This window comes from Salmo trutta, chromosome 12 (genome assembly GCF_901001165.1).
Source record: "Salmo trutta chromosome 12, fSalTru1.1, whole genome shotgun sequence".
In the NCBI taxonomy this organism is placed as follows: domain Eukaryota; kingdom Metazoa; phylum Chordata; class Actinopteri; order Salmoniformes; family Salmonidae; genus Salmo; species Salmo trutta.
Window position 1 is genome coordinate 53,246,689 of NC_042968.1, and position 12,199 is coordinate 53,258,887.

A 12,199-nucleotide genomic window follows, 5' to 3' on the forward strand; every position below is an offset into this window, starting at 1 on the left:
TCAGGATGCTTTACTGTTGGCATGACACAGGACTGATGGTAGCGCTCACCTTGTCTTCTCCGGACAAGCTTTTTTCCGGATGCCCCAAACAATCGGAAAGGGGATTCATCAGAGAAAATGACTTTACCCCAGTCCTCAGCAGCCAAATCCCTGTACCTTTTTCAGAAAATCAGTCTGTCCCTGATGTTTTTCCTGGAGAGAAGTGGCTTCTTTGCTGCCCTTCTTGACACCAGGCCATCCTCCAAAAGTCTTCGCCTCACTGTGCGTGCAGATGCACTCACACCTGCCTGATGCCATTCCTGAGCAAGCTCTATACTGGTGGTGCCCCGATCCCGCAGCTGAATCAACTTTAGGAGACGGTCCTGGTGTTTGCTGGACTTTCTTGGGTGCCCTGAAGCCTTCTTCACAACAATTGAACCGCTTTCCTTGAAGTTCTTGATGATCCAATAACTGGTTAATTTAGGTGCAATCTTACTGGCAGCAATATACTTGCCTGTGAAGCCCTTTTTGTGCAAAGCAATGATGACGGCACGTGTTTCCTTGCAGGTAACCATAGTTGACAGAGGAAGCACAATGATTCCAAGCACCACCCTCCTTTTGAAGCTTCCAGTCTGTTATTCGAACTCAATCAGCATATCAGAGTAATCTCCAGCCTTGTCCTCGTCAACACTCACACCTGTGTTAACAAGAGAATCACTGACATGATGTCAGCTGGTCCTTTTGTGGCAGGGCTGAAATGTTTTTTGGGGGGGATTCAGTTAATTTGCATGGCAAAGAGGAACTTTGCAATTAATTGCAATTCATCTGATCACTCTTCATAACATTCTGGAGTATTTGCAAATTGCCATCATACAAACTGAGGCAGCAGACTGTGAAAATTAATATTTGTGTCATTCTCAAACCTTTTGGCAACGACTGTATATTCCACCATTAATTACTCGACAGGGAGCTTAGCTACAGCATGCCCTAAGTGCTGTCTTGTCCGTGCCAATGATACAGCGCTCTGGCAGGATTAAAAGCGGCCTCTATTTCTTTAAACCTCACTAGCTATGTTTTCATTAACTTGCCCAGTAATTTTTTTTGTCGACATTTAGAAGGTTCGCATAGAAAATAGATGCAACAATTGCCTGCTAGGACGCGTTTCCATTTAACTATCTTGTGTCGATTAAAAACAGGTGGACGTAATGATGTCACACCTATAAAAAAAAACATTTTGACAAATTGCACATTAATACATTGGTGACAACCTGTACGCCCCCCCCACCCGGGAAAGCATTATTGACTTCTAGCCTGCCTCCTCTTAGACCTTGTCCAGTATTTGTTAATAAAAGTTATGCTTGGCTGTTTTTGCCAAGAAAGCGCCTTATCATCTCCTAATGCACTCGTCACCTTCTTCCTGCCAATAGGCAGATAATCTGGCTCACTTTAAAATCTACAGTAGGATTTTTGTAGGTCAGGTCCAACTGTCTCCTATCCTCTACCATAAATAATGGATATAACTTCCTGTAAACGACTGCATGTAAAAGGAAATAAATGTGTTCCCATTTATCTGGAGGAATAATTACCACAAGCGAGGGTGTCCTTTTTCATCTAATATTACCGAGGCACATTGCCGATTTTCAGAATGAACATATCTTGATAGTTGTAGCAGACACAATTACTTCTAGGATGAGAATTTTGGATCCAAGCGTTAGGTAAACCATTATTAACTAGGATACTTGAAAGTTTGGTGATGAAAGATTCCACAGGGTGTTATAAATATAACCTGTTCAAAGATATAAACGCAACATGCAACAATTTCAAAGATTTGACTGAGTTACAGTTCATATATCCGGAAATCAGTCAATTGAAATAAATAAATTAGGTCCTAATCTATGGATTTTACATCACTGGGAATACAGATATGCATCTGTTGGTCACAGATACTGTACTTTAAAAAAATGTAGGGGAGTGGATCAGAAAACCAGTCAGCATCTGGTGTGACCACCATTTGCCTCGTGCAGGGTGACACATCTCCTTCACATAGAGTTGTCTGAGTATGCAGGCCATGGAAGAACTGGGCCATTTTCAGCTCCCAGGGCTTGTGTACAGATCTTTGCAACATGGGGCTGTGCATTATCATGCTGAAACGTGAGGTGATGGCGGCAGATGAATGGCACGACAGTGGGCCTCAGGATCTTTTCACGGTATCTCTCTGCATTCAAATTGCCATCGATAAAATGCAATTGTGTTCGTTGCCCGTAGATTATGCCTGCCCATACCATAAACCCACCGGCACCATATGGCACTCTATTCACAACGTTGACATCAGCAAACCACTCGCCCACAAGACGCCATACACACTGTCTGCCATCTGCCTGGTACTGTTGAAACTGGGATTCATCCTTGAAGAGCACACTTCTGCAGCATGCCAGTGGCCATCAAAGGTGAGCATTTGCCCACTGAAGTCGGTTACGACTCCGAACTGCAGTCAGGTAAAGACCCAGGTGAGGATGATGAGCTTCCCTGAGACGTTTCCTGACAGAAATTCTAGAGTTGTGCAAACCCACAGTTTCATCAGCTGTCCAGGTGGCTGGTCAGACAATTCCCCAGGTGAAGAAGCCGGATGTGGAAGTCCTGGGCTGGCATGGTCACATGTGGTCTGCGGTTGTGAGGCCGGTTAGACGTACTACCAAATTATCTAAAACGGCATTGTTTAATCAGCTTCTTGATATGCCACACCTGTCAGGTGGATGGATTATCTAGGCAAAGGATAAATGCTCACTAGCAGGGATGTGAACAAATTTGTGCACAACATTTGAGAGAAATAGTATTTTTGTGCATATGGAAAAATATTTTATTTCAGCTCACACTTACATGTTACGTTTCAGTGTACCTTTGGCCTTTGATAAAGTTCAGAAACAACATTTAAATATTTATTACTTTCTGATCAACAGTGGATTATTAAAACATTTGTTGCCCATAACATTGTTCGATACGGCGACCATGACCAAACGTTGTTGTACCCAATAATTTATATATACACTAGATGACTGACAGGGAGTGCTGTTTTGAAGCCACCACGCCTCCATCTTGGCCGTCCTCCAGCGTTGTAAAAAATATTTTGGAAATTTATATTTAACCAGGTAGGCAAGTTGAGAACAAGTTTTCATTTACAATTGCGACCTGGCCAAGATAAAGCAAGCAGTTTGACACATACAACAACACAGAGTTACACATGGAGTAAAACAAACATACAGTCAATAATATAGTAGAAAAATAAGTCTATATACAAAGTGAGCAAATGAGGTGAGATAAGGGAGGTAAAGGCAAAAAAAGCCATAGTTGCGAAGTAAATACAATATAGCAAGTAAAACACTGGAATGGTAGATTTGCAGTGGAAGATAGTGCGAAATAGAAATAATGGGGTGCAAAGGAGATAAATAAATACAGTAGGGGAAGAGGTAGTTGTTTGTGCTAAATTATAGATGGGCTATGTACAGGTGCAATAATCTGTGTGCTGCTCTGACAGCTGGTGCTTAAAGCTAGTGAGGGAGATAAGTGTTTCCAGTTTTAGAGATTTTTGTAGTTTATTCCAGTCATTGGCAGCAGAGAACTGTAAGGAGAGGCGGCCGAAGGAGGAATTGGCTTTGGGGGTGACCAGAGAGATATACCTGCTGGAGGGCGTGCTACAGGTGGCTGCTGCTATGGTGACCAGTGAGCTGAGATAAGGGGGAACTTTATCTAGCAGGGTCTTGTAGATGACCTGGAGCCAGTGGGTTTGGCGATGAGTATGAAGCGAGGGCCAGCCAACGAGAGCGTACAGGTCGCAGTGGTGGGTAGTATATGGGGCTTTGGTGACAAAATGGATGGCACTGTGATAGACTAAATCCAATTTATTGAGTAGGGTATTGGAGGCTATTTTGTAAATGACATCACCGAAGTCGAGGATCGGTAGGATGGTCAGTTTTACGAGGGTATGTTTGTCAGCATGAGTGAAAGATGCTTTGTTGCGAAATAGGAAGCCAATTCTAGATTTAACTTTGGATTGGAGATGTTTGATGTGAGTCTGGAAGGAGAGTTTAAATATTTCATTTAAATGAAATATTGTAGAATTCTATTCATTCCTATGGAGAACTGCTTTCTGAGGAGTGCCAATATGGCCGACCGGAGGCTTCAAAGCCTCTCATTGGCCAATACATAGCATTAGCAATCCAGGGTTTACACCATATACAGTACATCATTGGTTGTACCTTAAGTGTAGTATCTGGCAATCCAAGCACATTTGGCAACACCTGTTTGGCTTAACCATTAGACGTTGACTAGGTTTAGGGTAACGTGACTCCATTCAATTAATTGATTTTAACCTTACTGCAACTGCTGCCAGTCTGTTCTTAGGATTCAGTATGTCAAAGTAATTTCCTGGAATTTTCGTCTCTTTAGATATTCCTGAAGTTTTATCATGTCCTCAATTTATGTGACTACAGTTCACTACTACCCTTGAAATTGTACTTGTTTGATGTCAGATTAAAAATTCTCTCCTCTGGTGTCTTTCATCGCGTATGCTTTAATGCTTGTTCAGTGTCACACACATTAGCTTCCCCCTTCCTTCCTCTATCGTATGATCTGTATCATCTTGAAAGCTATTGAGCCCCTAGACAATTTGTGGTATTAGATGATGAGGTATCCCTGCCTGCCAAATTAAATGTATTTCATAACAGCACCTGTGCAATGAATGATTCCATAGACATCCATTGGTTTGCAGAGCTGTCTCCATACCAAATATCTCTCCATTACTTGCAGTCTCATCATGCATAATTCAAATCACTGGGCCTTTACGCCATGTGTTTGATCCTAGGCATGAGGTGCTATCAAATAAAATATACCTCTTTTGATCAAACATTCTTTTAAATGGCATAAATGTACTGTAAAGTTTAATATCAATATACAGACACCCAGATCCAGAGGATGAGAATAGCCACTTGACAGGAGGCCACTGTACTGACCCAAAGATACCATTACCGGTATTAATTCCTCTTGATGATTGAAAAGAGTAATTTGTTTGTCAATGGGAAGTGTGGCATTGACTGGACCTTTCTGACTGTGGTCCTCCTCCTGGTTAAACTCCCCCTCGCTTGCTCTCTCAGACAGCAGTCTTTGGATTGTCCTCCCAGCCTATTAGCACCGGGGGGGAAGAGCTTAACAGCTCACCAGGGGATGTCTTTGTAGTGCTGCTCAGGATCGTTAGGATATTGTGCTTAAACCCAGCCATGAAAAGTGTGGATTTTGTGACCAGTAATAATCCCGGCTCCTCTTGCATTGTGGCAGATGTGATTTGAGGGCCAAAGCAAATACGCATGGGCCGTGTGACAAACAGGACAGGGATTTTCTACAGAGGTGTAGTAAATAGCAGTTCTGCTACTGAGGGGAGGACGGCTCATAGTAATGGCTGGAACGGATCGATTTGTACGGCATCAAACACATGAAAACCATTTGATACCGTTTCACTGATTCCGCTTGCCATTACCACGAGCCAGCCCTCCCCAATTAAAGTGCCACCAACCTCCTGTGGTAAATAGAGCATTCATTGTGCTGTGCATTTCTGAGCTATGCTTCTGAATGATGAAAAGTTGAGCTGGTTCTGTGTCCCATGGATTAGCAAGAAATTGTACACGCTATTGCTATTCAGCCAGTCCAATACTGTTTCTTAACCTGTTGGGGCTAGGGGACAGTATTTGCACGGCCGGATAAAAAACATACCCGATTTAATCTGGTTACTACTCCTGCCCAGTAACTAGAATATGCATATAATTGCTTGATTTGGATAGAAAACACCCTAAAGTTTCTAAAACTGTTTGAATGGTGTCTGTGAGTATAACAGAACTCATTTGGCAGGCCAAAACCTGAGAAGATTCCAAACAGGAAGCGCTCTCTCTGACCATTTCATGGCCTTCTTGATCATCTCTAACCAAAACAGGGGATCTCTGGCATGACGTGATATTTTCTAACGCTCCCATAGGCTCTCAGAAGGTGCCAGAAAGCTGAATGGTGGCTTTGCAGGCCCTGGCTGAAAAACATTAGCGCATTTTGTAAGTGGTCGATCAGAGAACAATGAGACTGGCGCACGCGTGCACGAGACGTCTCCATGTTTACTTTCTCTCTCTTTGAACGAAAACAACCACTCCCGGTCAGAATATTATCGCTGTTTTACGAGAAAAATAGCATAAAAATTGATTTTAAACAGCGGTTGACATGCTTCGAAGTATGGTAATGAATTATTTTGAATTTTTTTGTCACGAAACGCGTCGGGCGCGTCACCCTTCTTTACCCATTGGATAGTGTCTTGAACGCACGAACAAAACGCCGCTATTTGGATATAACTATGGATTATTTTGAACCAAACCAACATTTGTTATTGAAGTAGAAGTCCTGGGAGTGCATTCTGACGAAGACAGCAAATGTAATCAAACTTTTCTAATAGTAAATCGGAGTTTAGTGAGTACCACACTTGGTGGGTGTCTAAATAGCTAGCCTGTGATGTTCGGTGGGAATGCTAGTCACATGCTAGTCACATGCTAATGTAAAAAGCTGGTTTTTGATATAAATATGAACTTGATTGAACAAAACATGCATGTATTGTATAACATAATGTCCTAGGAGTGTCATCTGATGAAGATCATCAAAGGTTAGTGCTGCATTTAGCTGTGGTTTTGGTTTTTGTGACATTATATGCCAGCTTGAAAAATGGGTGTCTGATTATTTCTGGCTGGGTACTCTGCTGACATAATCTAATGTTTTGCTTTCATTGTAAAGCCTTTTTGAAATCGGACAGTGTGGTTAGATAAAGGAGAGTCTTGTCTTTAGAATGGTGTAAAATAGTCATATGTTTGAGAAATTGAAGTAATAGCATTTCTAAGGTATTTGAATATCGCGCCACGGGATTACACTGGCTGTTGAGTAGGTGGGATGCAAGCGTCCCACCTAGCCCATAGAGGTTAACTTAAAACCTGTTGAGGACAGGCGGAACGCCTAGCCAATATCCAATGGAACAGCAAAATACAAAACCTCAAAAATCCAATAATTTCAATTTCTCAAACATACGACTATTTTACACCATTTTAAAGATACACTCCTCCTTAATCCAACCACATTGTCCGATTTCAAAAAGGCTTTACAGCGAAAGCAAAACATTAGATTATGTTAGGAGAGTACATAGACCAAAATAACCACACAGCCATTTTCCAAGCAAGGACATGTGTCAATTAAACCCAAAACACAGCTAAATGAAGCACTAACCTTTGACGATCTTCATCAGATGACACTCCTAGGACATCATGTTATATATATGTATGTTTTGTTCGATCAAGTTCATATTTATATCCAAAAACAGCATTTTACGTTGGCGCATGATGTTCAGAAAATATATTCCCACCAAAAACTTCCTGTGAATTTACAAAAATACTCATCATAAACGTTGACAAAATACATAACAATTATTTTAAGAATTATAGATACAGTACTCCTTTATGCAACCGCTGTGTCAGATTTTAAAATAGCTTTATGGAGAAAGCACATTTTTCAATATTCTGAGTACATAGCTCGCCCTAAACTCAGAATTAATTGTATTAGAAATATTTTCTTACCTTTGCTGATCTTCGTCAGAATGCACTCTCAGGACTGCTACTTCCACAAGAAATGTTGTTTTTGTTCTAAATAATCCATATTTATGTACAAATGCCTCAGTTTTGTTCGTGCGTTCAGGTCACTATCCAAAGGCTAATGCGCAAGCGCAATTCGAGACACAAAAAGTCAAAATGTTCCATTACTGTACTTAGAAGCATGTCAAACGCTGTTTAAAATCAATCTTTATGGTATTTTTAAAATAAAATTGCGATAATATTCTAACCGGACAATAGCGTATTCATTCAAGGAGAAAAAGAAGGCACAGCGTGCTCGCCGACCGCGCATATCCAATCCCTTTGTCCACAGGCAGTTCACTCAGTAACTGAGCTCCTATACTCTGCCCAGTGACAGGAGAATGCTCAAACCACGTTCTGAAGGCTTTTGACAGCCAATGGAAGCATTAGGAAGTGCACCGTGACCCCACAAATACTGTAGTTTCGAAAGGGACTAGAAAGAAGAACTACAATTCTCAGATCCTCAACTTACTGGTTGAATTTTTCTCAGGTTTTTGCCTGCCATATGAGTTCTGTTATACTCACAGACACCATTCAAACAGTTTTAGAAACTTCAGAGTGTTTTCTATCCACATCTACTAATAATATACATATTCTAGTTTCTGGGAAAGAGTAGTAACCAGTTTAATTTGGGTACGTTTTTCATCCGGCCGTGAAAATACTCATCAAAGTAACGTGTATGAAGATATGGTTTTGAATAACTTGGTGTATTAATACATGTATGAAGTACAGTAGTTCCCTAAAGTATAGTCTTATGGAAATTAGTTTTACCCATCTGAAATTAAGGATTCCCTGTGGGAAGAGACTCTTTTAGTGCTAATAAATTTTGATTTAAGACTTTAAGACAGATTTAGCTCATTTTGTTTTGAGTGAATTGTCCAAAGGTCAGAAGTCTAAGCTTTTATTTCCACACAGACACGCTCAAAACATGCATCTGTGTCATATTGAATTTTGAGAAAAGAAGAACATCATGCTAGCTTTGAAATGTGCCTCTGTAGTATGAACAATTAAGCATGTAGTATGACAAAATTGTATTGTGTTTTGATATTGGGTTATTTTAATGGAAATATTACTTCACAGAATTTTCCTTTTATTGTCATTCATGCCAAATGATGGACGATATCTGAGAAGAGCCATAAAACAATAGCTCAATCCCTTTGGGACGGATCATATGTCTATTTCAATGGCTCCCACCCCTTTACAAAAAAACATACCCATTTTTGTATTAGCATAATCAATGGTCTAGTCTGAGAGGTTGAGAGAGAGAGCGAGGAAGAGAGAGAGGCCAGAGCCGTCTGCTTGCCTGTGATTCGTTGCCATTCCTCATAATTGGATCAAGTACGAACTAGTTTAGCTGTATGCTTTGTGTTTAGACTGGGAGCAGATGGGAAGAGTGCGTGGACATACCAAACAGAGAGAGACCGAGTGAGTGGGAGAGAGAGAAAAAGAGAGAGAGAGGCTAAAGGGGAGAGGAGGTGTGTGGAGAGGAAGAAAAGGGGAATATCCTGACTTGGCCATTCTTCCGAATTGTGCTTCTCTCTCTCTCCACCAATGATCTGTTTCTCTGGACCTGCTAAGATGATTCATCCCCTCTCGGCTGCTGCTTGAACACCACAGACAGACAGCATGTCACTCCTGCCACCGCAGTGCCTGCTTGATCTGTCCCAGCCGCTAGAGCCGCATCCTGCCCGTAGCGTTTACGCAGCAGCTGGCTCCACTCTTCAAGTCCTCAGTTGAGTGAGCGCCTACTGATTACACCCTGCGAACTGCACTGAACTCAACTGGATCATGTCTTCTGGGCTACTTTTGTTGTGCGTCTAAGCTGAGCTGAATCTGATGCTTCTATTTCGGTACTTGTTTTGTGAACACATTTCCCATGAGAATGCTGAGAGAGTGAACCTGTGAAGAAATCTTTCTCCCTGTCACGCAAGTCTTATCGGTTTATTTACCAGACGTTAACAAGGTAAACCTCGCACGGCTCTGAAAAGCATCCTCCTTCTTCATCTCCCACCCAACCCCCACCATGGCGATCTGATAATGGACAACACACTTTACAGTACCCGCCGCAGCCAGCTGCTGTGTGCTTTGAGTTGAGTCCAGAGGTCCTTCTGTCTGAGAGAGAGAGAGAGAGGATGGCGGAGTGTGTGGAGGCGGAGGACTCCTCCGCCGGGCTGGTTGTCCCTCCCGGATCAGCGTCCCTTACCCACTCCTGCACCGATCCTAGACGAGCCCCCGAGGAGGCGCCGGAGAGGGCTGCGGCAGGTGGATTGGGCGGGGAAGAGGGCACCGAGGGAGGCGGTGACAATTGCGATGGAGGTCGAGCCGGGCCCCTGGGATTATTGGGCTTGGCAGGGACCTGCTGTGTGTGCATAGAGATGGAACAGGTGCGCAGTTGCCTGCGCTCAGAGAAGATCTGCATCCTCCCCATCCTGGCCTGCCTGCTCAGCCTGGTCCTCTGCACTGCCGGCCTCAAGTGGGTCTTTGTGGACAGAATCTTTGAGTATGAGCCGCCAACCCACCTGGACCCTGATCGCATGGAACAAAACCCCTTCATCATAATTTCTGACCCCACACAGGATCTGCCAGTGTCATTTCCCCACCCCTCCCCTGTCCCCATGCCGACGACCACCACCACAGGACAACCTGAGGTCATAGTAGAGGGGAAACCCACCGGAGGACCCTTTGTACCCCAGTCCCCCAAAGTGACTCAGTACACCCCTACTTCTGCATTGATGTACCGCACAGACCCGCCCACGCAACCTGGACCCCCTAACACCCCAAAACCAGTGAACAAGGGAACACCAACCCCCTACACCCAAACTACTGTGGAATCTAATGACGTTATTCTCCCTAAATTCTGTAAGTACGCCACACTTTGTATTTCCAATGAAACCATGTGGTATTTTCATTTCTTCTCAGTTTATTTTACTCTCATCTTCAGTAAATATGTTCAGTTATATTAGCCTTGGAAGTTTAGACAAGAAAGGATTCTAAAGTTTAATGTCGGATAAAGAGAAACTCACAAATATTCACTAGGGTAAGCATGTTTTTTTAAGGGAACCAGATATTGTAGTCAAATGAAGGAAATCTACTGTCAGTTGATGTTGAAATCAAACATCAGCATACTGGGTACAGACAGAAAGGAGATCTCCATGTGATACGATTCAGTGAAATAGTTTGTATACAATCCTCCAGTGTACAATACGCAGCCTTAAAAGGCCATTGCTTCTACGTGTTTTTTTTTTATTTTTAGCTTTTACAACTTTATTTTTTTCCTATTATGCAACTCTATGCTGAGAAGGATAATGCCTGTTGCTGAGCACTCTGTCTGAAAGCAGACATGCTGTGACTTGCAGTGTAGCGCAAGTGGCCATGACTAAGCCTCAGAAGAATTACCAACCTACCTGGTTGTGCGCAAGAAACAAAATCCCTTTCGAAACCACCACAGGCTATTACTAGTAAACAACCAACTATAAACTCAACAACTAGCTACTATGGCATAAACATGCCCCTTACAGTCCCACACACCACATTCAATACAGTTAAACACAAGCATGTTAATACCATGCTGTTATGTCAATTTCACTCAGCATTTCACCAAAACATGTTCCCATCTGCATATTGGAAATAAGCACAAATCCCCCAATGCTAGCCGTGCATTATTTCCATTTCATATGAAAAAATCATTAGCTGATGATGCACGCCTTCCTAAAACTAAATGCTGTGGTGCCAGAGAGACTTCCTCCTGCCAGGCCAATGCTCCATTTCAATGTCAGAGCCTGCTGGAGGCTAATTGCTTCCAATCCCAGTAATGCTATCTGCCATGACTTTTGTATTCTTGCAGCTTTATTCCCCATTCCCTACGAGATTTCATATATGTTTTTCTCACCTGTCCTCATCTTAATTTGACTAGTATTGTCTCAACAAAATAATCTTGCAGCAACAGAATTTGAACTTTTAGTCCAAAATGTTCTCAGCAACAAAAGAGTGATCAAATAAAATTCTACATCTGTATTTGACTCTTGTGGTGTAGCTGTGGGTTTTTGTGGCTGCCTGCCCTTGATGCATTTCTTCATGCAAATGAGACTTTCAGTGTAATTAATTCACACTTGACAATTGCCTGTTGGAGATGTGATGAGTAGATTACAGATCTACATCTGTTCGAAAGGCAGGATATTTGGTTAATACGCCTGCACTCTGATAGCTGACGTGTGTGCTTGGTTTAGTGAGCAGAGAGATGGGAAGGTTTCCTTGTGTTTTTGACACACCCCTGACAAAACAAAAGCATTGGCATTGAAATCTGCCAATCATCAGCACAGATTAAAGTTTAGTACTGTATGTGCAGCTTCGCTAAGAAACTATGAATGCCTCACATCAATTTAAGTTTTTCGTAACTCATGCATTGATGACGTTTATATAATTTATTGGCTTGTTCCACCACAACAGAGGCACATTTTAGAAATTGAAAGACACAGGTGGTGTGTTTGCTTCGTATGCATTCATGAATCAAATTGAGGGCTGCT

At 42.3% G+C, this 12,199-nt stretch overlaps 1 protein-coding gene across 5 annotated transcripts in view; it reads left to right on the forward strand.

Moving 5' to 3' along the window:
• The window catches only part of LOC115203779 (pro-neuregulin-1, membrane-bound isoform-like), a 127,751-nt gene that overhangs the window by 22,442 nt on the left and 93,110 nt on the right, over positions 1–12,199 (forward strand). For 4 of the 5 annotated variants that reach the window (XM_029768759.1, XM_029768760.1, XM_029768761.1 and 1 more), the window contains exon 1: positions 8,720–10,535. The exons of the other annotated variant lie outside the window; for it this stretch is intronic. In XM_029768759.1, coding sequence (XP_029624619.1) covers positions 9,809–10,535 — 727 coding nt within the window. In that variant the 5' untranslated portion in view covers positions 8,720–9,808. Of the gene's footprint in view, positions 1–8,719; positions 10,536–12,199 lie in introns of those variants that run through there. 5 annotated transcript variants of the gene reach the window in all.